Here is a 26,111-nt window from a genome sequence, read left to right as displayed (position 1 = left end):
GACAGTTGTGTCATCTGCAGAAAAGCGAGAGGAAAGAGATGCCAACAAATAATGAGTGACTTACCGCCTGAGCGGACCACACCAGCAGCTCCATTTCAGTTCACTGCTGTGGATCTATTTGGGCCATATGAAGTGAAAGATGAGGTGAAGAAGAGAGCGAGGCTGAAGGTGTGGGGTATCGTGTTCAGTTGCATGGCATCCAGAGCCATTCATGCTGATATTGTCAGTGATATGTCTGCAGAAGGATTTCTGATGGCCTATCAGAGATTTACGTCGCTGAGGGGACACCCCAGCAAGGTATGGTCTGACCCAGGCACCAACTTTGTCGGGGCCAAACCTGCCCTTGAAGACCTGTATCGGTTCCTGGAGCACCTGGAAAGATCAGGGGTGGGTGAAAAGGCAGCCAAGCATGGCACGAAGTGGACCTGGAGGATCCATCCTGCGGACTCGCCTCATAGAAATGGAGCAGCTGAGGCGGCAGTGCGAACTGTAAAGAGAGCACTCCAGAACATAGGGGGCAATGGAGTGTTTACATGGGGAGAATTCCAGACGTTTGTGTATATGGCAGCCAATCTGGCCAATGAGAGGCCTGTAGATGCGAGAGCACAAAGCCAAGAAGATTGTGTGGAGTATATCACTCCAAACTCCCTCCTGCTGGGGCGGTCGAGCTTGAGAGGAGACCCAGGAGACTTCCAGTTTGAAGGTTACCCCTACAAAAGGCTGCGAGTGATCCAGTCAGAGGTAAATAAGTTTTGGAAGAAGTGGTGTCAATTGGCAGGCCCGAACCTCTTCGTTAGAAGCAAATGGCACACGAAGGAGAGGAATGTTGCAGTAGGAGATGGCTTGTGGGCTTGCGGATCAGAACGCCTTAAGAGGTCAGTTCAAATTAGGCAGAGTGATCAGTGCATGTCCTGACGAGAAAGGAGTCGTGAGAGACGTCAAAGTCAGGACGTTTCCCAGCTATCCAGTCATGATCAAGAAGCCATCCCATGAAGAACATAGTAGGAGTACTCCAGCAGCAAAGAACAACAAGATCCCTGCTACAGTCCTACACAGAGACGTCAGACGTCTTGTTGTGTTGATTCCTGTGGAGGAGCAATGAAGAGAAGATCCGGCACGCTCCAGAGAAACAGGACGTGACCTCCTTGGGTTCTGGAACCAGGAGCTCAAGTGGGAGGTGTGCAGTTGGATCGCAAGTGGAAAGGGACTTTTGTTGAGAGAGAGAAAAAAAAAAAGAGACTTTTATTTTGAAAAGGGAAGTGGAGACTTTACAGTCCTCATGCCAGAAAGCAGGAAGTGCAGTTATCTTCAAGCACATGTAGTGAGAAGCTGTGAAGCTGAGAAGCACATGTTGAACTGTTAAAGATAGTTAAGTGGGGAAAGACTTAACTTGCTGGGCATTTCCAGGCATGCTACTGGTAGGATGATGATTTGATGTTAATATATTTCAGTAGTTTAATGTTAAATGCAAATTTTGTTGATAAGAGTGCTAAAGTTAATGTAGCTAATTTCTAACTGCCTTGTGTTCATGTTAGCTCATGTAATAGCATGATAGTAGTAGCATGGGAGTAAAACCACGGTAGTGACTGTGCCTTTTGTAGTAATGTTGCTTAGTTAAATGAATGTAAGGTTAAGGAGAACTTTATATTTGTTTGTATATTTGAAGGTAGACAGTTTTTAGTAATTGCTGTATTTTGTGTTTTGTTTTCTCTTTTCTTGTAAAGGTTTTCAACCTGACGTAATCTGACGTAGCCTGATGTAAACTGATTTAATCTGAGTTAAACTTCTGATTATTTGCACAACTGCAAATTGTAACCAAATCTAACTAATAACAAATCATAATTGAACATGAGAAGCTAACTAAATAAAACAAAGAAGAAAGATTAAAGAAGAAAACAGAAGTAAAGTAGAAAATCCCCTGAGAACTTGACACCTACATAGAGTCTCTTCAATGATTTCTTATGATCAGTTGATTGAGCTGGTTGACTCACGCCTATGATGTAGATTCGGCTGGCAGTGCTGAGGCCTGTAAGCCTCACTGCCTCATGGAAGATGGAGGCGTTTGTGCGGCTGAGGATAGCCAACCTTCCATCAGCTCCACCCACACCCGTCAGGAACCTGCGCCGCATCTCAACATCCTGTCCTCGCACAGAGTCTGTTACACACACACACACACACACATATATAAATCTACATAAACCATGGCAGAAAATGATGTCTGACTCCAATGTTAGAAATGCTGCACCTCTTTGGTTTCCTCCAACCATTGTCTTTTTCACACCTTTGCCGACTTCAAGTATGGTTGCGCCAACATAGCCGATCTCAGGACCAAATCTGAAACTCTAAGAAAGCAATCATCTCATCTTAACATCTACATACGGTTAATAGTAAGTGGACGTCAGTATGTATTACTGGAAGTTTTCATGTGAAACAGTATAAAACAGTATACCGGTATGAGTCTGGTACCTGTGTCAGGTAGTAGATGTGAGTGTGTTGGATTGTGTTCAGGTTGTTGATTGCTCCTCTGAAGCTGTAAATCTGTTGGTGAGGGTCTCCCACCAAGATCTTTGCACATGGTTGAGACAGCAAGATGTCCATGGTCACTGGGGATGGATTATATAGTCTTTAGAGCTGTTTGCAGTGGCCCTTTAGTTTGATCTAGTCTTGAAAGTGTGACTAAGCTAGACTGATGTCTTCTGGTAAATCTTATGATGCAGACAAGATGGTAGAGTTCTGGAATTAGCTAAACAATATCGTAACACCTCCATTTATCTAGTCTGGCTTAGATCCATAGGCAAACGTTTATTTCCGGGTGGGAGGGCACAGTTTGAGGTTTAAAATCATTGGAGTTCCTTTGAACCGCTTTGAACCAATCACTAACAACCGGCGTTTCGTCATACAGAGAAGTTTCTCTGCATCACACCCATAACAAGCAAGCGTGCATCTTATCAGCAAACAGTCACACGTTTCATCTGCGTAACTCTCGCCAAAATGCATCATATGGTGTTTAGTGAATGTACCCAAGTCAAACTTTCATGAATGTATGTACGTCCAAAGCGCCACTTTTAAGCTTGTATGCGTTGTCGTTTTCGGGTGAAATTACCTTTTGAATGGGAATCCTATAGGGCCACTACTTTTTTGATACAATCGCGTCAAATCGCTATTTTTCAATATACTTATACTCAGGGTGCGATTTGTGTAAAAATGATGATTTTGAATAAGTTTGTAAACCCCCCCACCCCACCCCCCCAAAAAAAAAAAATGAACAAACGATTCAGCCTAGTAATGTCATGGCTAATAATACCCTATATTATTTTTGCCACCTTTGTAACATTTTAGTTTTAGTTTACCGTGGTGTATGACTTTAAACAGCGAGTATGCTTGGTATGATGATCAGCTCCTCTAATACAGAGTAGGACTACGTTTTGACAAGCATACAAATTCACCTTGTTCTTGCCCCATCTGAAATGACTTCTCTACTTTTGCTGCCTCCATCCTTTCTGTATTTGTTGTGTAAAAAAACGTTGTATATGATGGCACTGAAGCCTTAAGTTAGTGAATTGGCTAACAGTGTTAGTTGGTAACCAAATAGCCTAGGCCATACACATTGCGCTACACGCTGCGTAGGCTACGTGCATTCTCTCTCCTGCTGATTTGCGTTCAGTAGCCAAGTGCGTAATATCGCAAAAGTTGAAAAACTAAATGTGTTTATTGTAGCCTACAGTACTGTCAGTTAATTGCCTACAGTGCAGTGAAGAGTTTGGAGAGTAAAGTTATAGGGCAACTTGAAGTTTTATGAAAATAATTTACGAACCAGAACATAAAGACCATGAAGCTTCTATTTCTTGCAGCTGTTAAAACACCCGCTAGATAGTTTAAATACCCACCAACATTCGTTTTTGCTGTACAGATTATTTCTAAAAGTTATTTGTCTACTACTGGCTGATTTATCAAACGAGTGCTTTCTCGTTCGTCCTCCGCAAACTACAGGTGTTTCGCTAGAGAGCCATTGAATAAGCGATGCCAAGCAATTTCTGTAACACTTTTTGTGACATTCAGCAAATATCTCCTAATTTAATGTAAGTTCCTTCGGACAATAGGCCTATATACGTTCTACTCTACGTGCAGTTGTCCTCCATCTCAGTTGCATCAGTTTTCTAATTTTGAAGGTTCTAAAACATTATGCTTCACTGAATCCTTCTCGTTTTCTTTCATTTGTCCAGCTAACTTTTCCATTGAACCTAGCCATTTATGATGGATTACACACTCGACATTCTGAAATGTCGTGCACGATCAAGGCCAAATTAAGTTATCACGCAGCCACTGTGTCAGCAGCATCAGTGCTGACGGTGGAGGTGCGTTTCTGATGTCAGATTATTATGTAGGCTAGCCTACTAGACTGTTCTTACGTTGCAGCGCTTTACTTATATGAAGTAGCATTAATCAATATGAGGGGCAGAGGGGGATAAATGTTGTCCCCCCCGACGATAAAAATAATTTAGCAGAGGTAGGGATAGGAAAACCAGAGGGTGGGAAATCCTCACCATCCCCCCCCCTACAAATCGCACCCTGCTTATACTTATGAAATCTTTCTAGTTTAGCCTATTAACAGAAGTGTCACGAACGAAGTCACAGTCGAGTAGGATGTCAGCTAAACTTTAGTCATACCTTAATTTTGTCACTTGAAATACGAACGTAGGCCTACCCGAGTCAAACTTTAGTTTAGTAGGCTACATGGTCGCTATTTTTTTTTTTTTTTTTTTAACTTTATGTTTATTGGGTAAAATTACACATTCATATACATCAATATGACATTTTCGTTTTCAAATACAAAGTTGTTTACCACATCTGGTAACCCAATATTAAACAAAAAGGAAAGAAAAAAAAAAGGGTTTAAACAAAGAAAAGAATATCTCACACACCAAAGACAAATAAGTAAATAAATGACTAAAAATGCACACACCAAAAATAATGTACAAGGTTAGTCCAGAAACAAGGAGTCCAGTTGCTACATTTACCATTATACACCATCTTTGCACAGCATGACATCTGACAATATTCCTGACAATTACAAGTTTCCCAAATATGCCTAAGTCCCATCCTCCTTCATCAGTTCCAACCATGGTGTCCATCGTTCCAGAAACTGTGCTTCTTGTAATCTTAATTTATAAGTTATATTTTCCATTATGTAAATTCCTTTAACTACTGACTTCCATGTCTCACATTTTGGGGGGTCTGTTTTAAGCCAACTAAGTGTTATTGTTTTCCTGGCTGCTACAAGAAGGATATGTAATAAATATTTCGTCTTGCCATTCATCCCTGCATCTGGAACATCCCCAAGAATGGCCAACACTGGTTCCCTAGGCAGCTGAAGGCCAAATATATTATCAAGGAAATCAAATATCTCCCTCCAAAAGTTATTTAAGACAGGGCATTTCCAAAATATATGGAAGTGATCTGCTGACTCTTCCCCACAGTTCCTCCAACATGCACCTGTTCGGCTGGGATCCATTTTAGAAAGTATATGGGGGGTTCTAAAAAATCTGTTGACTACTTTCCATTGGAACTCTCGCCATACGCCAGCATTGGTAACTCTATGTATTTGCAAGGAAATATTGCCCCAACTCTCCTCACTAATTTCTATTTCTAGCTCCCTTTCCCATTTATGTTTAACATGTAGAGTGTTTGTTTGCTCCATGCTAGATAGCACATTATATAAATTAGAAATGGGTTTCCCTGTATGTCTTCCCTCTTGAATCTTCATCAAGTACTGCTCAATCGGAGAGCCCAATGTCCTCAGGACATCCCAGTTAGGGTGCTTGAGTAGAAAGCTCCTTATCTGAAGATATCTAAAAAAGTCTGATCTAAGTATATGAAATTCCTCAACAAGTTGTTCAAATGTTTTTAACTTCTGAGTCTCAATAAGCTGATGGACAAATGTTAGATTTAAGTATTTCCATCTTCTGTATCCCACATCTAATTTTAAAGGAATAAAATCTTTGAGATACTCTATACTTGACAATCCTGATATGTCGCCAGGGAGATCAAAGGTTCGCTGTACCTCTCGCCATGCATTAAGAGTAGTTTTTGACCATCTGTTCAAAGTATCTTCTAAGGGTTTATTCTTGGTAAATGGGGCATATGCCAATGGTACCGAGGAGCAGACTGATTTCTCCATCTCTAGCCACCTTGTGTCCACCTTATTTGTAATCCAAATGGTTAGTGCCCGTAGTTGACAAGCCAACCAATACTTTCTCAGGTGGGGGAGACCCCATCCTCCCTGATGTTTAGGCAATTGTAGCACTTTATATTTTACTTGCGGGCGTTTTCCCTGCCAAACAAATCTGGAGATGAGACGGTCTAAAGTTACAAACAAACTTTTCGGTGGTGTAAGGGGCAACGTTTGAAAAAGAAATAGCAGCCTAGGGAGCACATTCATTTTAATACTCTCTATCCTACCTGAAAGTGTAAGGGGGAGCACAGTCCATCTACTAAGATCAGCAGATATTTTGTCCATTAATTTAGTATAATTGGCTTTATATAATTTATCTAAATCATGGGGAATGGTAGTGCCTAAATATGTAATACCATCCTTAGGCCACTTAAATGGGAGTGATGATCTAAGATATTGTGTGATAAGTGGATTTAGTGCCAGAGCTTCTGTCTTATTGACATTAACTTTATATCCTGAGAGGTTTCCAAATTTAGTAAAACAGTCCATTAGTCTAGGGATTGAGTTTAAAGGGTCTGAAATATAAACTAATATATCGTCTGCATATAGGGAGATTTTGGGCTGTATTTTCGGTCACCAGCGCATGGCGTAAAGTTCGTTATTCACTGGCGCGAAGTTGAATTCGTTATTTTGCACCTTTATTTTTTAAGCATTGCGCCCAGGGGTGTGGCAATTAACAACCTAGGGAGGGACCTGGCGCATTGTCTAAAAATCGCTATCATACACCACCTAAACCTGGTCAGAAGTCAATGGCGAGTTGTTCATATGCTATTTTAAGAGCGCATGTCAACAGTCATATTGGCAGGTGCACGCACCATCCTTCTATCATTCATGAACGCACACCAGCGCACGTCCATGCAAAGCATTACAAATTGCACGATTACAATGGTAAACATAATTAGAATAAAGATATTACGAAATACTGTACATCTCATGATGAGTAGTTATTCACCATCATTTGCAAATTGGTAATGACGGTTAAAAGTGATTAGGGGAGAGGCGAGAGACACGTATGGAGCACAGCTGAAGACGCACTGTCACGAGATATAAGCAACTCCTCTGCAGGATAAATGTTGTTTTATTCAGTCATTTGAGCAACATTAGGGTAAGTGTTGCTTTTTCCAGCCTATGTTTTCGATGGTAACCCATTGTCAGTCAATAGTGAAAGTAACTGCATATAACTGTCTTGTCGTTGACTGACTCCTTGGTGAAGTTAGTTTCACTTTGCCAATGAGTTCAAATAATAGACGAGTGCAAATGCGTGAAGGCTATGCTAGATTTTAGTAAAGCATGGTTTAAGAATGACTATTCCATACGGTCTCGCAAGCAGCCTCCTTCAAATGCGCCGTTGAATGCCAAAATACCGATGCATTTATTTGACATATCGCGCGTTGCGCCGTTAAAGGGAATGGCAGATGTCATTCTCATTGGTTTAAAATGATGTTACGCCCCAAACACACCCATATGACTGATTAAAAGACCTAGGAACACCTTGTTACGCCATGCGCTCCACTTTTGAGAACGAAAACCCTCCCAATGTGAACTGGATATCCTACTAAATTTGAATAGACTTTTGACGAGTGACGATGCACTTTAGAATGTCATGATAGGGCCCTTTGTGTGTTTCATTGCCAATTTCAATTCCTTTGATAAGTGTATCCTCTCATCATCTGTGCTAATGGTTCAATGACTAAAGCAAAAAGGAGTGGTGAGAGAGGGCAGCCCTGGCGTGTTCCCCTATGTAGACCAAAAGGTTGTGAAATATGTCCATTAACTCTGACCATGCTTTGTGGGGCAGTATACAATAGCTGTATCCATCCAATTAGCTTAGGGCCAAAGCCAAATTTATCTAAGGTCTTAAATAGAAATGGCCATGATACACGGTCGAATGCTTTTTCAGCATCGACAGCCAGTGCCATGCAAGGATAAGCGTAGTTTCTGCTGCCTTCCATAACATTAAGCAGTCTTCTGATATTATCTGGTAAGTAGCGACCGGTTATGAACCCTGTCTGGTCAGGTTGTACTAAAGTATCAATAACAGACTCCACTCTTTTAGCTAGTATAGATGTTAATAATTTACAATCTGTGTTTAACAATGCAATTGGTCTGTATGATGCGCAATCTGTAGGATCCTTATGCTCTTTAGGTATTACTGAAACTATTGCTTCCCTCCAAGTTAAAGGTAACTCCCCTCTCTCAAAGGCAGAGGAGAATGCTCTTTCCAAAACTGGGCTGATGAGGTCAATGAAAGTTTTGTAAAATTCGTTAATGTATCCATCTGTACCTGGACTTTTATTATTCTTTAGGTTTCTAATAGCATCCTCAATTTCCTGTTTAGTAATCGGCCTGTCTATGAACTCAGATGAAATATGATCTATTTTAGGTAAGTTTATGGAATTTAAATAAGAATCAATTAATGTTGGATTGCCATCAGTGTCTTTGTCTGAGTATAAGTCTTTGTAGAATGTTGCAAAAGTTTCCGAAATCTCATCTGGCTTAGTTAGGAATGGTTTGCCAGGGTCGTTACTTTTGAGTTTTTGGACAGTAGCAAGACTGCATTTTCTCCTCAACTGGGAAGCCAGGAGACGACCCGCTCTATTCCCATGCTCATAATATTTCTGCTTCAGGAACCTTAGGTTTCTTTCAATTTTTTCAGTCAGGAGTTCCTCAAGTTCCTGTTTTGCCTGTTTGAGCTTCTGAAGATTTTCAGTGGATGTATTTTCTTTATGTTGTTTTTCAAGGTCATGTATTTGCTTTTCCAAATCATTCTGTTTAGCTTTCCTTACTTTTTTTTATAACTGAGGCAAATTGAATGATCTTTCCCCTTAACACCGCCTTTGCACCTTCCCAGAGTATAATTGGGGACATATCTTCTTTATCATTAAATTCTAAGTAGAGGGCAAACTCCATTCTCAGAAAAGCCTGAAATGATGGCATCCCCAACAGAGAGGCATTAAGCCTCCATCTGCTGGAGGACACTGCCTTTCCCACATCCCAAACCAATGACACTGGTGCATGGTCTGACAAAGTTATGTTATGGATTTGACAGTCAATTGCTCTATATGATTCATTTCTAGGCATAAAAAAATAATCAATTCTAGAGTAAATTGAGTGGGGGTGTGAGTAGAATGTATAATCTCGACCCTTTGGGTGTAAATGTCTCCAAACGTCAATGAAAGCAAATTCCTCACAACAATTGTTTAGTGTTCTACTCATTGTTGTTGGATGGACAGAAGACATAGGGCTCTTATCCAAAAGCGGGTTTAGCATGGTGTTGAAATCCCCTCCAATCAGTAATATTCCTAGTGCTTTCTCTAATACTAAATCAAATATGGCTTTCACAAATTGTGGGCTATTATCATTTGGGGCATATACATTTAACAACGTTACCCAAACTCCACTTATTGTACCATTTACCAACACATACCTCCCCTCTTTGTCTTGAAACTGAGAGTCAAAGCAGAATTGAAGCGATCTACCTATCAAAATTGCTACACCTCTCCTACGTCCAGATGAATGGGAAGAATAGAAAACCTGTGAAGCCCATGATTTAGTCAGTTTCTTATGTTCAGCATCGGATAAGTGTGTCTCCTGGAGGAGGGCAATATTACAGTTCATTCGTTTAAGTTGGTCTAGTATTTTCCTTCTTTTTATGGGACTATGCATGCCCTTAACATTATATGTAACTACTGTACAGCTTGACATATTGGGATTTGGTGTATATCAGCTCGAATGCAGGAAACATTGCAACCGTTGTTCTTACGCATTTTACTCCAAGGTGTGTGCGTAACATATAAAAGTGGTAAAAGAAAACAAACAGAACTATTTACAGGAACATGAAAAAAAAACAGTAACTTCCACTTGTTGACCCATGCCTTTATGAGTCAAGATCCCTGCCTCCTACCCAAACTAAGAGCAGTGACAGAGAAGGAAAGGAGTGACCAGACCGTGTAAGTCTGGGCCAATACTGTCTGGTGTTAAGACAGTAACGCAAGTTATTAATGAGATCCTTGCGTTAGTTTTCCCCTGAAAGTCCTTATCGGACTACCCACTATTTCAATTTAGATGCTAGTGGATTCACCAAAAGGTCCAAGTTGTAAAGAGTATCAAATTATTATGAGTAGTAAATTATCAAATGAAAAGAGAGCATACTTTTTTTTTTAAAGTAAGGCAACTTGTCTCAACTCTCTATCCCCAACAAAAGATTGTTCATTAAGGGTTAATGTCCCACGTGAAAACCAGTAAAGCACCTCGTTATTACAGCATCTCGTTATTAGCGCACACAACGTGAGTCAGTAAGGCTGAATGTCTTTGTAAGGGGTCCTATACCTCAACTTAAAGTGAATGACAAACTTACTTCATGTCTGACGCCCTCTACCACTTCAAGCTCGTCGGATATTTAACTAGAAAGAGCTTCAATATCTTTCACCAGGGTGCGCGATATCTGCTCTCCGCCTGGGCGAAACTGGCTCATCCATCCCAGCTGATGTAGCTCTTTATCCATAATTTCGGCCTCCGACAATCTTACGTCGATTCCCAACTGCTTAAGTCGTTCTGCGGCCTCCCACGCTGAGTTGAAGGTTACTTCTCCGTCGTCCAAGGTAACTCTCAGCACTGCTGGGTATGATGATCTGAATTTAATGTTGCGTTCCTTCAGTTGGCGTTTAATCTCTCCATATTCCTTGCGCTTACGCTGCAGTGCTGCTGAATAATCATTGTCCAATGTGATACGGCTACCCTCAAATTGTATGTTTTTCGTATTCCAACCTTTATACAGGATCCGTTGTTTTGTTTGAAAATGAAGGAACTTCACCACAATCGATCTGGAGGAGTTGGGTTCAGTAGGCTTTGACACAAGGGATCTGTGTGAGCGCTCGATACCTAGATCTTCTTCTGCAGGGATATCCAGAGCCTTTTTTAGCAGATTTGCCGTGAACACTAGCATATTCTCATTGCCCTCCATTCCTTCCTTCACCCCATAGATCCGTAAATTGGACCTCCTCGAACGATTTTCAATGTCCTCGCAGTGTGCTTCACTGAAATGTGCCATTCCACCATATCTGTTATCACCGGCCATCGCAGAAAACGGCATCATGCCAAAAGGGGCAGAAATCGCCTTAACCTACAGCAACTTAAACGGTCCTCACCTACAGAAACCTCTTTCTCCATGGGCTTGTGGAACTGTCAATCCGCAGTCAACAAAACGGACTTCATAGCTGGCTATGCCAATCACCTTTCGTTGGAACTCCTTGCTCTCACTGAGACTTGGATCAAACCAGAGAACACAGCCACCCCGGCTGCACTCTCCACTAACCTTACACTATCCCACACCCCTCGTCCATCTGGACGAGGAGGTGGGACGGGCCTGCTGATCTCCAACAAATGGAAATTCACCCCGCTACTGCCTTCAAACAAATATGTCTCATTTGAATTCCATGCCATCACATTGATCGCCCCAGCAAAACTCTACATGCTGGTCATCTACCGCCCTCCAGGCCAACTAGGCAACTTTTTGGATGAACTTGACACTCTGCTGTCCTCCATCCCTGAGCATGACTGTCCGCTTCTTCTTCTCGGCGATATCAACATCCACTTAGATGCCCCAGGCTCAGCGGACTTTTTGGCCCTGATCCACTCCTTTGACCTCAAACTGGTTCAAAGCCCACCGACACACAAAGCTGGCAAAGAGCTTGACTTGATCTTCACTCGGAACTGCAGCACAGACACCCTCACGGTGACGCCTCTCCATCTTTCTGACCACTTCTTCATCCAGTTCAACGTCAGCCTGACAGAACAGCCTCCGGCTCCTCAGCCGATGGTCACGTTCCGCCGCAACATCCGGAACCTGTCTCCAACGCACTTTTCCTCTGTGGTTGCCTCCGGTCTACCTCCACTCAACACCTTCTCCTCTCTGGAGGTTAATGAGGCCACAGACTCGCTCTGCTCCACACTGAGCTCGTGTCTAGACGAGCTGTGCCCTCTTACCACAAGGCCAGCTCGATCCAAACACTCTCATCCATGGCTAAATGATACCCTCCGATCGCAACGCACCAGACTCAGAGCCGCGGAGAGGAAATGGCACAAATCCAAACTAACTGATGACCTCAAAAACTACCAGACACTCCTGGCCTCCTTCTCAGCCAGCATCACTGCTGCTAAGACGGCTTTCTACAATGACAAAATCAACAGTGCTACAGACACTCGAAAACTTTTTTCAACCTTCAAATCGCTACTCAACCCTCAGATGCCTCCTCCTCCATCCAGCCTTACTGCAGATACCCTCGCCTCATTTTTTACAAACAAAGTGGCGGCAATCAGCAGTCAATTCTCTACATGCCCACTCAACGCATCGGACTCAGATACCACACTCCTACAACCTCTAGGGACTGCTAGATCATCTTTTTCAGCATTCACGCCTCTCTCCGAGAATGAAGTATCTAGACTCCTGACATGCAGCCGTCCTACCACATGCTCGCTGGACCCTATACCTACGAGCCTACTTCAGTCCATCAGCCCGACCATCGCACCAGCTATCACACACGTGATCAATGCCTCGCTAACCTCCGGCACATTTCCAACAGCGTTCAAAATGGCCCGGGTAACACCGTTACTTAAGAAAGCTTCTCTCAACCCTGCTCAAGTCGAGAACTACCGCCCTGTCTCACTCCTGCCTTTCTTATCCAAAGGCATTGAACGAGCAGTCTCCAAACAGGTCTCTGACTTCCTTTCACAGAACAACCTTCTGGATCCAAATCAGTCTGGGTTCAAAAGCGGCCACTCTACCGAAACGGCTCTGCTGTCTGTAACAGAAGCCTTAAAAGAAGCCAGGGCGACCGCTCGGTCATCAGTACTCATTCTGCTTGACTTATCGGCTGCCTTTGACACGGTTAATCACCGCATCCTTCTCTCTATACTCGCTAACATGGGAATCTCCGGTTCTGCTCTCTCCTGGTTTGAATCCTACCTCACAGGACGCTCGTTTAACGTATCATGGCTTGGTCAGCTATCTGCACCTCACCATCTCACCACAGGGGTCCCCCAGGGCTCAGTACTGGGCCCCCTTCTCTTTGCTATCTACACCACCTCCTTGGGACAGATTATCCGTTCGCATGGCTTCTCATACCACTGCTATGCAGACGACACACAGCTCTATCTGTCCTTTCCACCTGATGACCCCTTGGTTTCAGCACGGATCTCGGATTGCCTCTCAGACATAGCTACATGGATGAAGGCACACCACCTCCAGCTGAACCTCTCAAAGACTGAACTGCTGGTCCTCCCAGCTAAACCTACCATACACCACGACATCAACATCAAATTTGACTCTGTGTCTGTTTCACCTACCAGGACTGCAAGAAATCTAGGAGTTGTTCTCGACAACCAACTAAACTTCTCAGATCATGTTGCCTCAGTCGCCCGGTCATGCCGTTTCGCACTCTACAATATACGGAAAATCAGGACTTACTTAAATCAAGATGCCACCCAACTTCTGGTTCAGGCAATAGTCATCTCACGACTCGACTACTGCAACGCCCTCCTGACAGGTCTCCCAGCCTGCGCAGTGAAACCACTTCAGATGATCCAGAACGCGGCGGCGCGCCTGGTCTACAACCAACCCAAGAGGGCACATGTTACCCCGCTACTCATCCAGCTACATTGGCTACCTATGGCGGCCCGCATCAAATTCAAGGCTCTAACGCTTGCCTACAAAGTAGTCTCCGGTTCTGCTCCCACCTACTTGAATGCCTTCATACAGACATACGCTACCTCCAGACCGCTGCGCTCCTCAGACGAACGACGTCTAGCTCTACCTCCGGTACGCTCAGGCCAATCCAAACTTTTCTCATCTGTTGTTCCTCGCTGGTGGAACACACTGCCAGTTCCTACAAGGGCAGGGACATCCCTCTCCATTTTCAAAAAACTCCTGAAGACCCAGCTCTTTAGAGAACATCTCCTCTCATAGCAACACTTACAACAAGTCTTGCTGATCCTAGCACTCACCAGCCGTCTTAAACTGACACGTAACTGTTAAAAACAGCACTCACTGATGCACTTATTCTTACTGTACTCTAATGTTTTTTAAATTGTCCTAATATTGTTGAGAATTGCTCTAAAACTTAAACTGTTTACCATGTTGTTAGTCGCTTTGGCTAAAAATGCGTCAGCCAAATGTAATGTAATGTAATGTAATGTAATGTAATGTAATGCTTCCAAGCGGCGTTGTTTGCGTATCATGTAGGATAGTAGTCGGTCTGTTCGAGCTCCCTGGTCTTCTATGTTGCTCACTCTTTGCTCAACTTCATCCAGTCGCTTTTCACACCCTCGAATTTGTTCATTCACACCTTTTAAGGACTCCTCAATCTTCTCCAACCTTTCCGATATGTCCTTTCTCATTCCTTTCATCTCAGTCAGAACTTCACCCATCAGCCCACTTGCTGCGCTGGCTGCTTCATTAGCTACTGTTGCGCTAGCCTCTGGAGTGGCAGTGGATTTATTAGCTACTTCGTTTCTGTTACGTCTGTTTTGGTTCATTTTTATATTCAAAAGTAAAGACAAAGTAATACACTTACTTATAAGTGAGAAACCACTTTAAATAATTTGTAAACTGTGGGTTAATAGTCCTAAAGGTCGGCAGCTCAATTACCAAGCAGCCATCATGCAGGGGGCGGAAACGGAAGTCCATCGCTATTTTTCAAACACTAAGAAGGATCGACATAACATGAAACTTTGATCGAAGCATCATCAGTGTCTCTACACATGAACTCGAGTATTGAGAACATTGTTCTTGTACACATAGTTTACTAAAAAGAAAAATTTTGGACAACTCACTCCTTGCAAGATGGCAGCGAGCAGAAAAACAAGTGAGTTGTTCAAGACCTTTCTTTTAGTAAACTCTGTGTACACCAACAATGTTCTCAATGCTCGAGTTCATGTGTTCATGAGACACTGATGATACTTCGATCAAAGTTTAATGTATGTCGAGCCTTCTTAGTGTTTGAAAAATAGCGATTTGGACGCGACCATGTAGCCTACTAAACTAAAGTTTGACTCGGGTAGGCCTACGTTCGTATTTCAAGTGACAAAATTAAGGTATGACTAAAGTTTAACTGACGATATAACATCCTACTCGACTGTGACTTCGTTCGTGACACTCCTGTTAATAGGCTAAACTAGAAAGAGCTAAAATAACTCACACCAACCTTATTTGCGCCTTTTATTCACATTTGCTCAAAGATTTCATAAGTATAAGCCCTTTTCGCTCCCTACGTTGATGTATTCCAAACGGTCTGCTTCGGGGGCGGGGACATAGTATTTAAAACACCATGCCTGTGTAACGTAATCGCTCTCAGGGACGCCTTCTGTTCGCTGGTTGGTTCGGCTGCCCAACTGCCGAAGTAAACGAGGGCGAATCAACCATTTCCAGACGGAGTACTGTAGGGAAAAGAAATCGAGCGGAAGTACGTAGGCAGGCAGAGGCCAGGCTACCATTTATCACCCATTTCGTCCAAAAATTCTAAAACAACGATGTTTTTTAATACTTCAAAATAACATTTGATAAATGAACCTTACATTTTTCAGTAGCCATAGGTGTGTAGATTTGAACAAAATCTGGTTTGGTTCTTATCGGGGCTTTCACTGCCTGAAATATCCGATTTTGTTTACCGCGCTCGGAGTTTAGTGCTGGCCTGGTGGGTCGTCTACTTCCACCCTTTCAATGTTACATGAACGGTTAGACTGAGAATTCTCGTCGCTACCTCAAAATTCCACTGGAGCTCCAAGCGGATTTGTACACGCAGCCTTACAAGACTGTTTATAGCTCTTCGAGTCACGGTAAATAGTTTTTTTGGTACATAGCTAATTTAGATACACTTATGGTGTGGGTGCTTGCATTTCTTTAGGAATCCGCCGTCTTGGTTTGTATAGAAATGAATAGTAAGTGACACATACATGTAAGAGGACGGAAACACGGGGCTGGTGGTAATAGGGGGCGATCCGATAGCAATAGCATAACAGCATTTCATACAGTGTTTATGTAAAAATCTTCCGATCTTCCAAATTTAGTTTATGAAAAAATCTTCCACATACGATTTGCATACCTGGGGTACAATCCTGGGCCTCATCAATAAAGATGACATCGTAGTGTTCCATCTGGGCACCTTCCAGCTGCCACAGTTTAAGGTATCCTACAGAGGAGCAGAGGGCAAGTTAACAGTGCCAGATGCTGGATGTTGCTGTTTAATCTTTTGATGTCACATCTTTTATAATGTGGCAATTGTCTTTACCATCATGATACATGTGATAGGCAGACTCGGATGTTGGCACAAACTCCTTCATCTTCTTCCATATGCGCCTGGCGTTGTTCACGAACATCTGGCAAACAAAGAAGAAAGAAAGAATAAAAGAAAAGTCAGTGCGGTGTAATTACAGCAATAATGCCACTCCCTGCAGGTTTTGTATTTGTGTATTTGACCATGTGTATCTGTATTGCTGCAATTGCTGTAATCCTAGGATAAACAAGTCATATCTGAAATATATATGACATGTATTGTCTATGAGCATGTCTTAGCCAGTACAGGCAAGCCCCTGTTTACCTGTTTCTGAGTTTCAGTAGGCCGCTGCATGTGCCCACTGGTGCTCCTGTACCATTCAGGCACATGCTGAGTGTCTATGTGAGGGTCTGTGGAGGCCCAGAAGTTGTTGATGGTCTTAGTGACCACCTTGGCCCACACAATGCTGCGTTCACCGTCAGGCAATACCCGGAAGACGGAGAATATATTCAGGCTAGAGAGACCCAGCTTTTCACGGTACCTGGGGAGACCATAGGGGATCAGCATGAGTGTTAAGATAAGAGATAAGAGATAAGAGAATAGCTAAGATAAGAGAATAACACTAGAAAGTTCATTTTAAAATGAATGTACTTCCAATCGAAGCATTATAAAGCCTATTAAAACAGGAAGAAACAAACCTCTGTCCTACAGCAGAATGGGCAAGGGAGTGGATGGTTTTGCATGAAACGTTATCAGGAAAGATGCGCTGTGCCTGCATCTGTGCAGGTTTATTGAAGACGACATAAAGGAACCGAAGCGAGGGCATCTGCTCGGCGTAACGGACCAAAGTGGTCGTCTTCCCTGTACCTGAAATACCCCTACAGTCTCACACAATGGCTGGCTCCAGTAAAAAGAAATTAATACATTTATGAAATTCTGGAATAAGGCCCTCACCAGCAAAGGCCATGATTTTGACCACATGGTCTTCCTCTGTGTTGTGATTCAGAATCTGCTGCTGTTCTGGGGTCATCTGGTTCTCCCTGTGTGGAGACAAATACACATTCATTCAATTCAATTATTCATTAATCAGAATTCGGCTTGTGTATGCGTGTGTATCAGAGACCGAGAGAGAGAGAGAGTTCTGACCTGTCCTGATCTGCCTCTGATCTGTTGGAGGGAAGGATGTTCTCCATAATGTGCAACACGTAGTAAATATTATAGTGCAACCTAGACACAGACACAATGAGACGAGAGTAATAGGGAAAATGTAAGGTGTGGCAAGATCAGTTTAAGTTCTCATAGGCATCAGGTAAATCAAACCATTAGACCAGCTTCAAGCTGCCCATTTGGTAAACCATTCAGTAGACAAGAAACATTATACCGGTATGCATGCATACACATATAAGTAAATAATAAGTGCATCTCACCGGTTGCTGATTTTGACCCGTTTGTCTGCCATGGCGCGCAGCAGAGTGGCAGAGCACCAGAGAAACTCTGAGAGCTGCTCAGGGGTCAGAGGGCTCCGTAGACTGACCACCAGCTGCCACACCTCTTCCACCCCGTCAGCCAGAACTAGCATCAGAGCCAGAGATGACCACGGGTCCTCCTTTAATTAATAAAATATTAACAAATTCATTGATGAACCATTCAGTTAATTAACTGTTAAAGAATAGCTATGCCACAGTGCAGTGGGCACACCGTCTGTTTCATGCTCTCTGGCATGCAGGCTCTGGCCTGCTCATAGAGGAGGTGACTTCTGATACACTCCAAAATCCTGTTCTCTCGATCTCCCTCGGAACCCACAGTCATGCAGTGGAAGGTCTGAGACATGTACCTATACACAAACAGACACACAACCACACACACAATGACTAATGACTTAGCCAATACATCGGGGCCCACTACTGTTTGTATAATTTTTTTCTTTACTGAATAGGATACCAGCGTCACAAATTAATAGATTAACCAGTGGTACCTCTACATTTAAACTGCTACTTTATCAAGCAGTAGTGTGAAATTTTTCAGGATAGACACTTTTTCTGTGTATTGTCAGATACAGTTGACAGGATCCAGTGTTGGCCCAGATTACTTTGAAATGTGATCAATTACTGATTACAGATTACAGACTACGTACCAATTTTTGTAATTAGTGACATGATCCATTAATTGGATTACATTAATAATGTAATATAATCTGAATACTTTTGGCTTACTTCAAAATAAAATACTCAAAAATTAAATACATTAAATAAAGAAGACACTGATAAAAAAAAAAATCCTTTTCTTTTTCACTTTAAAGCAACACAATGTAAGGTTTTTTTTTTACCTTAATGGCGTCAAGCTCATTTTGATACTACACTGACTTAAAATAGTATGGCAAATAGCACTTCTGACATTGCCAATGCATGCCCAGAATGCCTTCTATTACATTATGAAATGTTATTCTCACGGTTAGAAGCATGACCCTTTTTGTCTGTTTCAGCAAATGGATAGAGAGAAGAGTGTCTAGAAAAGGGCCTTGACTGTGTGCGTGTTTGCGAGTGAGTGTTGGGGGTGCAAGATGGCCTACTTGATGGGTAAAATACTGGCATTGTGTCTTCTACATTCCATGTCCATTCACTATTAACTACACTTAGGGCTGGGATAAACGATTATTTTTTAAACGATTAATCTAGCGATTATTTTTTCGATGCATCGATTAATCTAACTATTAATTTTTTCAGTCCGATTCGATTTCGATTCGATTCGATTATCGATTATCTCCCAATTAATTCACTAATAGCAACTTATACATGTTTATTTACATATATGAATGAAAAAACATGAATTCTTTAACATTGTAATATATGTTTATTGCTCTTAAGATTCCAAAATAGAAGACTATACAAGTGCAAAGTAATGCATTCTTAGTCAGAGGTAGCATTCAATAAAGTTCAGTCATTTTCGTGTGGGAATCCTTGCAATTAACATTAACACAGTTAAAAGGCTGCTGATGTGTGGATGCAATTCATAACGTAGTTAGTTCAAATAATGGTTCGTACTTCTCCTTTGGACAAGCACTTTTGAGTCTTGGAAAACACTTTTCCATTTACATCGGGATTTTGCAAACATTCAGAGTCAATAAAATGAGCCTGAGTAACGAATACAAGCAGCTGCAAGTAAGCATGCTAAACTTGACACCCAAACAGTATTCTAACGTTAGCTTTGAAATACTGCTTGATTGCATACTGTAACTTAACTTAGTTTAGTCTCCTCAATGTACTACGTTGTGATAAGACCTTAGCAGAGTTTACCTTAACTTTAATGCTGTAGTTTTGAACAAATTTGCGCAGCATGGTCACGACGATGCTAAGCGGATTTAATAGCAATTTACCCCACTGTGTTCTATGCAGTGCTTCTATGTGGCAACAACAATCCTTCAACAATCGTGAATAATTTGTTAAATCACATGCAGAGGAGGAGCAGCGGGCTCGTTACGAGAGAGAGCGGGCGGGGCGAGGAAAGGCTGTGTGAGTAAAAAGTGCAGCTCAATGAAATTATCTTATCTTTAATTTAAATAGTAGGACTACAACATAGAACATCAATGTGTGGTGGCCGGTTTTGATTTCGTGGTGCCCAGCCACAGATTAGTCAACGTATGGAAAACACTGAAGGTGTAAAATTAAAAATATTTAGCAGCACATGTTATGCTTGACGAATCGACGCTCATATTTTGCGTCGACGTATTTTTTGCGTCGACGTCATCGATTACGTCGACGCGTTGTCCCAGCCCTAACTACACTGTATATTGACTGCATGATGTAAAGCTATGTTATGTATTACAAGACGAATCGTCACCTTCCTAAAATACAGTACATTTTAACAACAAATTACTCATGCCATTATTTTAGGAAGGTGATATTTAAGGTGTATTCAAGTAATCTTGACATTAGACATTAGACTATAATCTTATTAGACATTTTTTATGTAATCTGGTCTGATTACAGTTACTTGTTTTTTGTAAACAGATTACGTAATTACTTGTAATCAGTTACTACTCAACCCTGACAGGTTCACAGTCATACTTTGCCATGTGTAATAAACAGAGGTTATTGTTGTCATCAGGGGTCATGCGGTTTTCCTGCAGAATGGAGATGACCTCTTGCTTTCCCACTTCCTCCTGCTGATGGTAGCGGATGTAGGACTTCTTCCAGCGGCAAAACTGTAACAGATCATCAATTAAATGACCAAATACGTCAATACAAATTATACTCAATGGTGTTTTAAGCCCCCACCGTCGACATCAAGGCAGTGCTGTGACAGTCGACTTCAAGGCACTGATGGTAATTTTGATACCATAGATTTAATAGAGACCCAGTCAGTCAATAGTATGAAAAATCAGGAACAGAGTTTATTTACAATGATGCGCATCAAGGGAGAGACAGCATGACTTCACCTAAAGATCCATCAGCTGCTCTAACTAGACAAGGAAATAGTTCGGGTTTAAGTATCCTTCCAGGCTGACAGGAGATGGCGTTGGTCATCCCATCTCACGTGGACTACACTGAATCAGACTCTGATTAGTGGCAACCTGGCAATCCGGAGCAGATAGCTACTGACGCAGCCATGCAGAACAGTGAAACACTGCAAAGTCATAATATTCCCGCTTATCTCTAACTACAGTCACACACAGATATACACAGGGACAGTACAGATATCATACAGTCATTACATAGAATCATACTTTTAGTATCAAAGTGACCCACTAATGAGAAATGCAGAACATTAACCCACATATTGGAATATTGGACATAATGCAGAACATTAAACCACATATTGGAATATTGGACATAATGTTCTATTCCACTTTCTCTCAGCACCTAACCCTAACCTTAACTCTAACCCTAACCCTTGCCTAACCCTAGTGCCTTCCATGCAGCACTGCCTGGAAGACGATGTTAGGGGCTTAAAACACCAAGTAACAAAAATTACAGGAGGTGTGGATGTATTTCCATCTGAGTGTGTGTGTGTGTGTGTGTCTGTGTGTGTGTGTGTGTGTGTGTGTGTGTGTGTGTGTGTGTGTGTGTGTGTGGACTACTATTTAGTGTGCATAGTCCCATACCCCTTCACTTGAGATGATATTCCTCCACTGTCTGCAAACCTGGTTGGCCCGAAGGAGCAGGTCAGGAGCTGGGAGCATGGCCAAGATGGCCCTCAGCACGGTTTCAGGCAGGGCGTCGATACCTGTGTCTGGGGGAGGTGGAGGAGCCTGCACCACCTCTGGCTCCCTCTGCTGGGGAACATTCCCAGTGTTCTTCCCAAAGTAAGAGTCCAGTGTTCTCTGCTGAGACGTACCTGCTGGTTGCACTGATGGACAGACAGTGGTTTGAAGGCAAACTGAATATGGGTGTCAGGTTAAAGCTCTCACTTACACAAGAGAACTCATGTACATACATTGAGAAACACAAACCAATTTCTTAAGTGGAACAAGGCGATGTGCTGTTTAGTCTCTTACCTCTCCTGCCTCTCCTGCTTTGTGGGCTGTATGGGGTGCGAGGGCTTCGGCCCGGTGATTTCAGGCGATTTGCAGGCATCTCTCTATACACATATAACACAGAGATAAAACAAAACAAATAACTGCCAGGTGATTCACTGCATGTGTTTTCTACCTAACTGGAGGTGAAAGAGAGAGCAATATTTCCCAACTAAATACAAACAGATCACCCAAAACAGCTAGGCTAGTATAACTGGTATGGAGGCAACTGGTCTAGAAACATGATGGTGGCTGTTGACTCTACATATTGTTGCCTCCACATGTTGGTTCTACATGTTCCCTAGTGCATAATGGGCTGCAGGCTACATGAGTAATTCATGGAACTGGGAACTCATTGTTGTAGGCAAACACTGTTCAGATGTTCATGGCTATAGCCTATTGACAAAATTAAAGAATATTATAAACTTCTAATTTAAGAATATTATAAGCTTCAGAATATACATTATACCATAAAACCTTGCTTGCAACTGTAGATTGTATGGTGATAATAACTGTGCAGGGTTGGGCAACCTAGCTATGAAATAAGTAGCCTAGCCTACAAAGGCCTAGATATTGAATGATATAGCCAAAACAGCTTATGAATATTCTTTTTTTTATGAACTTAGTAGCTACATTTACTAACGACATACTAGTTAAGATGACAGGCCACACAAATAAATCTGATTTGACAACATAGCCTAATGGGTACGGAGCGCGCCAAAGAAGATGGTGGGAATTTATTTTGCGAGGGAATGCAAAAGCATTAAGGAAGGAACGCAAAATGATCTCTCCCTTCGCAGGCTCTGTATACTGGTGTTCTAAATATTAAGCCAAAAAGCCTACAGAACAGAAGCTGTGACAGTGAGCTATTTGTAACTTTTCTGTTTAGCATACATTCAACGAAGTCATCTCACTCATCCCACAACTTTTCGCGCCGAATTCTTGCCTCGAAGAGTCGTGCAGCCAACGCTCGCAGTTAATTGTTTAATTGTCTATGTTAAAATGTAATTTAATGATGCTCTCATTCATAATGTAGGCTACAATATGCTTCCCTCAAATAACATATTTTGACACGCATTTAGGTTACTTTGGAAATTGCCTCCATGATGAGAAATAATACTTTTTAAAAAACGTCACCACCATGCACATTTTTTAAATAAGCAAATTAAGATTTTGTTTGTACCATAGATTAAATCGTCCTCTGCGTTTTCAGGGATACTTTCTTCCTGCTACATTTCCATATTGCAGTGTCACTGGCTGCTGTAGTTTCGTTTTCTGAGAATTGAAAATTAAATCAGATCAAATTACGCAAGCTATAAACAACCTTTGGCATAGGCTAGGGCTTAGCGGGGGTAGGCTGTACGCCTAGCCTACACTGCTGCAACGCAGAGGATCTGTGTGACGATGGCGTCAGTGCGACGCAGAGACATGGCAGTTTCTCATTTAAATCACAAATAGAATGGTTGAGCTCAGTCATCCAGTTCCTCTATACATTCAGAAACCTTATCCAATTATCCAACCGTGCATAATAAAATCTAGAAATTTAAAAGGTACCCCTAGTGGCAAGGCCGAGGTCTACTATGTCGCCTGTTCATGAGCGTCAAGCTATGTTTCTGCGTCGATTATTTTAGTGTTTAGTCTAAAATATACCAATGCAATGACCTGATCTGTTAATATCAGAATGATTTAAGTTACGATTTAATATTTACATAGTGCTCTTCAATTACTTACAATAGCTTAGTTGCTTAGTTGTGCCATCTGAACTGACACACTTCACTCACAGGGTAGCTGTTTCAGTATAACACTGCATGAAAGAACATAGCCTAACATACATGAAAACGCTCACACTTCGTGAAGTATTGCATCCTCTACAATATTAGGCTTCTACAAATAACATTTAAACGATTTAATAACCAAAACAATATGAATATCCAGCAAAGCACACTGGGAAAGAAACATTCAACACCTGTTGCTATAGATCGATCTCTGTGTGTAGTACAGAGTGCGACAGCAATCAGCCAGTACCCTATAATTAAATTATATAGAACCTCATAATTAAAATAGAGCTTGCATTAAGTAAGTAGTCTTGCATTGTTATTTACAACAGAGATGTTACATTGTAACAGGTAGAAGCATGACCCTTTTCGTCAGTTTTAGACAGATTGGGTACCCCCTTTGGACCAAACTCCTACATGGTGGTGTTAAAAAAAAAAAAATCTTTATTTCTGCAGCTTCATCTCATAGCACAACCCTTGAAACAGTTCAACTACCGGTATACTACATTGAAATAATGTATAACACAGAAAAAATAGTAATACAGATCTCAGAAACAGTTCATTTATTGAAGACATTACATTCAAAACCAAAATAAAAAATATTCATAAACAGAGAGCAGGTAGGCAAGGAGAGGACTTAAAACAAAAAAACAAAAGCAAACTTGCTTTCTGGGAGACAGTTATTTACAAGGCAAGAGTATAGAGCACTGTACAGTACGGTGTGGTAGCAGTGGTGAACCATGAGATCATGTGAATGCCTTACGGAGTCACCTTCTCTCCCATCCTGACCACTCTGAGGGGCATCCTCAACGTGGAGGCCGTGATGGAGCCAGCATAGGTGGGGGTATGGAGTGCTGTGCACCCTCCTCCCCCATAAAGAAATCGATACAAATGAAAGATTGAAAGCAACACTGAGCGCCCTGAGCCAACACTGTACCAAAACATAACTCGTGTGAAAATGCCAGCGGACCTTATGCCATTGATAAGCTTGGTTAGGAAGAGTGGGATGGTATTGGGCTACCACCTCAGGTCAATGGGCGCTTCTCTGCACAAGCACTACAACAAATCCTAGCTCTCGCTCACACTGAATAGAGGGGGCCGTGCTGACTGACGTGGCACATCAAGTTTAGTTGCACTGTTTACAGCTAGCCGGACAGGCCTGTGAGACATGAAGCCAGCAAAAAGGGAAGGGGTGGGGGTGGGGGGGGTGGAACACCACTGAAGATAATATGACAACCCAGCATCATCTCTACCGTTCACACAAAGAGCCCATACAAAAAAAGCACAGTTATCAAACACTTTCATAATAATGATTTTACACAGCAAATGGCAAGTAAATCACATTGTGTCTGAATCCGTTCAGTTCCAGTAGAGTAGAGAGCAAACCCAGTCACTCACCACACCACTCATCTTTACACAAACACCACTCTTCTTTACACAAACACCACTGGCAGAAAGTACAGCTCTCCAACACACATACACAAAAGCACTTAAATCACTTTAAAACCCAGCACATCATCATCATTGTCAGAACAGGATATAATGACAGCACATTTTCTATAAGTCTCTCTCTATGTATAAATAAACATTTTAAATCTTTATTAATTTTTGTATAGGATAAATAAAACAATACACACACACACACAGTTGGCAAGGAGTGGCCAAAGGGATATGACTGGTTAAAATTCCTCCACCAATGCCCCGTATTTCCATTTCCTGCCAACACACCTATACTCATGGCCACACACGCACATAAAACAAGCTAATTACTTAAAATCAATCTGTTAATGATACATACAAGTAAGATTAATTTTAGACCACACACACACCTCCAATGTCAGGACAAATTGTTGACGAGCAGATGCTCATGGACACATAAAAGACGACAGTCCCAGATTCCAGAGGCTGACTTCACACTCCAGTTACAGTATTGGGTAGCGTGCGTGTGTGCGTGTGTGCGTTCATGTGAGTGTGAGACAAAGCCACAGAGCGTACAGTCCTCAGTCAGATCTTTCTGGAATCTTTTGCTTCAAACAGCTTCATTCTTTCCTGCACGGTCAATCCTTCTTTTAAGCTCTGAAAAGGAGAAGAGAGAGACAGAGAGGGAAGTTCCGTCATAAAATTGCACAAGCTTAACGGACCAGAATGCATTTGACCAGCATGCTGTTATTCATGCCATCATCATGAAGAAAAGAACAACTTTGTCATAAGCTTTAAAACACACATACAAACATACAAAACATACAAAAACACACATGAAGTGACATTAAAAAATGGAAAAAAGAGAGAATAAATTAAAAACATTAATTTGCATACGCCTTGAT

At 42.0% G+C, this 26,111-nt stretch overlaps 2 protein-coding genes across 7 annotated transcripts in view; both read right to left on the bottom strand.

The window, feature by feature from the left end:
• LOC143138145 (F-box DNA helicase 1-like) overlaps window positions 1–23,262 on the bottom strand; it is a 38,930-nt gene extending 15,668 nt beyond the window's left edge. The window contains exons 1-15 of one of the 2 annotated variants that reach the window (XM_076298614.1): window positions 23,196–23,262; window positions 21,995–22,077; window positions 21,602–21,846; window positions 20,565–20,701; window positions 18,199–18,334; window positions 17,928–18,106; window positions 17,647–17,727; window positions 17,455–17,540; window positions 17,199–17,367; window positions 16,825–17,041; window positions 16,516–16,603; window positions 16,330–16,416; window positions 2,467–2,603; window positions 2,246–2,342; window positions 1,992–2,155 (exon numbers count right to left, since the gene is read on the bottom strand). In XM_076298614.1, the coding sequence (XP_076154729.1) occupies window positions 1,992–2,155; window positions 2,246–2,342; window positions 2,467–2,603; window positions 16,330–16,416; window positions 16,516–16,603; window positions 16,825–17,041; window positions 17,199–17,367; window positions 17,455–17,540; window positions 17,647–17,727; window positions 17,928–18,106; window positions 18,199–18,334; window positions 20,565–20,701; window positions 21,602–21,846; window positions 21,995–22,073 (1,902 nt within the window). In that variant the 5' untranslated portion in view covers window positions 22,074–22,077; window positions 23,196–23,262. The remainder of the gene's footprint in view (window positions 1–1,991; window positions 2,156–2,245; window positions 2,343–2,466; window positions 2,604–16,329; window positions 16,417–16,515; window positions 16,604–16,824; window positions 17,042–17,198; window positions 17,368–17,454; window positions 17,541–17,646; window positions 17,728–17,927; window positions 18,107–18,198; window positions 18,335–20,564; window positions 20,702–21,601; window positions 21,847–21,994; window positions 22,078–23,195) is intronic. The other variant, XM_076298615.1, reaches the window with a different exon arrangement.
• Window positions 23,263–24,335: 1,073 nt separating this feature from the next.
• LOC143138144 (myosin phosphatase Rho interacting protein) overlaps window positions 24,336–26,111 on the bottom strand; it is a 47,552-nt gene continuing 45,776 nt past the window's right edge. For all 5 annotated transcript variants that reach the window (XM_076298610.1, XM_076298609.1, XM_076298611.1 and 2 more), the window contains one exon: window positions 24,336–25,863. Coding sequence is in view for 4 of the 5 variants with exons in the window: in XM_076298609.1 (XP_076154724.1) it covers window positions 25,792–25,863 (72 nt within the window). In the remaining variant the exon portion in view is untranslated. The remainder of the gene's footprint in view (window positions 25,864–26,111) is intronic.

This window comes from Alosa pseudoharengus, unplaced genomic scaffold (genome assembly GCF_046254945.1).
Source record: "Alosa pseudoharengus isolate Yale_2024_CS ecotype anadromous, Long Island Sound unplaced genomic scaffold, YU_APseudo_1.1 YU_APseudo_1.1_scf_21, whole genome shotgun sequence".
Lineage (NCBI taxonomy): Eukaryota > Metazoa > Chordata > Actinopteri > Clupeiformes > Clupeidae > Alosa > Alosa pseudoharengus.
The sequence above is the reverse complement of the archived record's forward strand: the minus strand, read 5'-3'. Positions and strand labels throughout refer to the sequence as shown.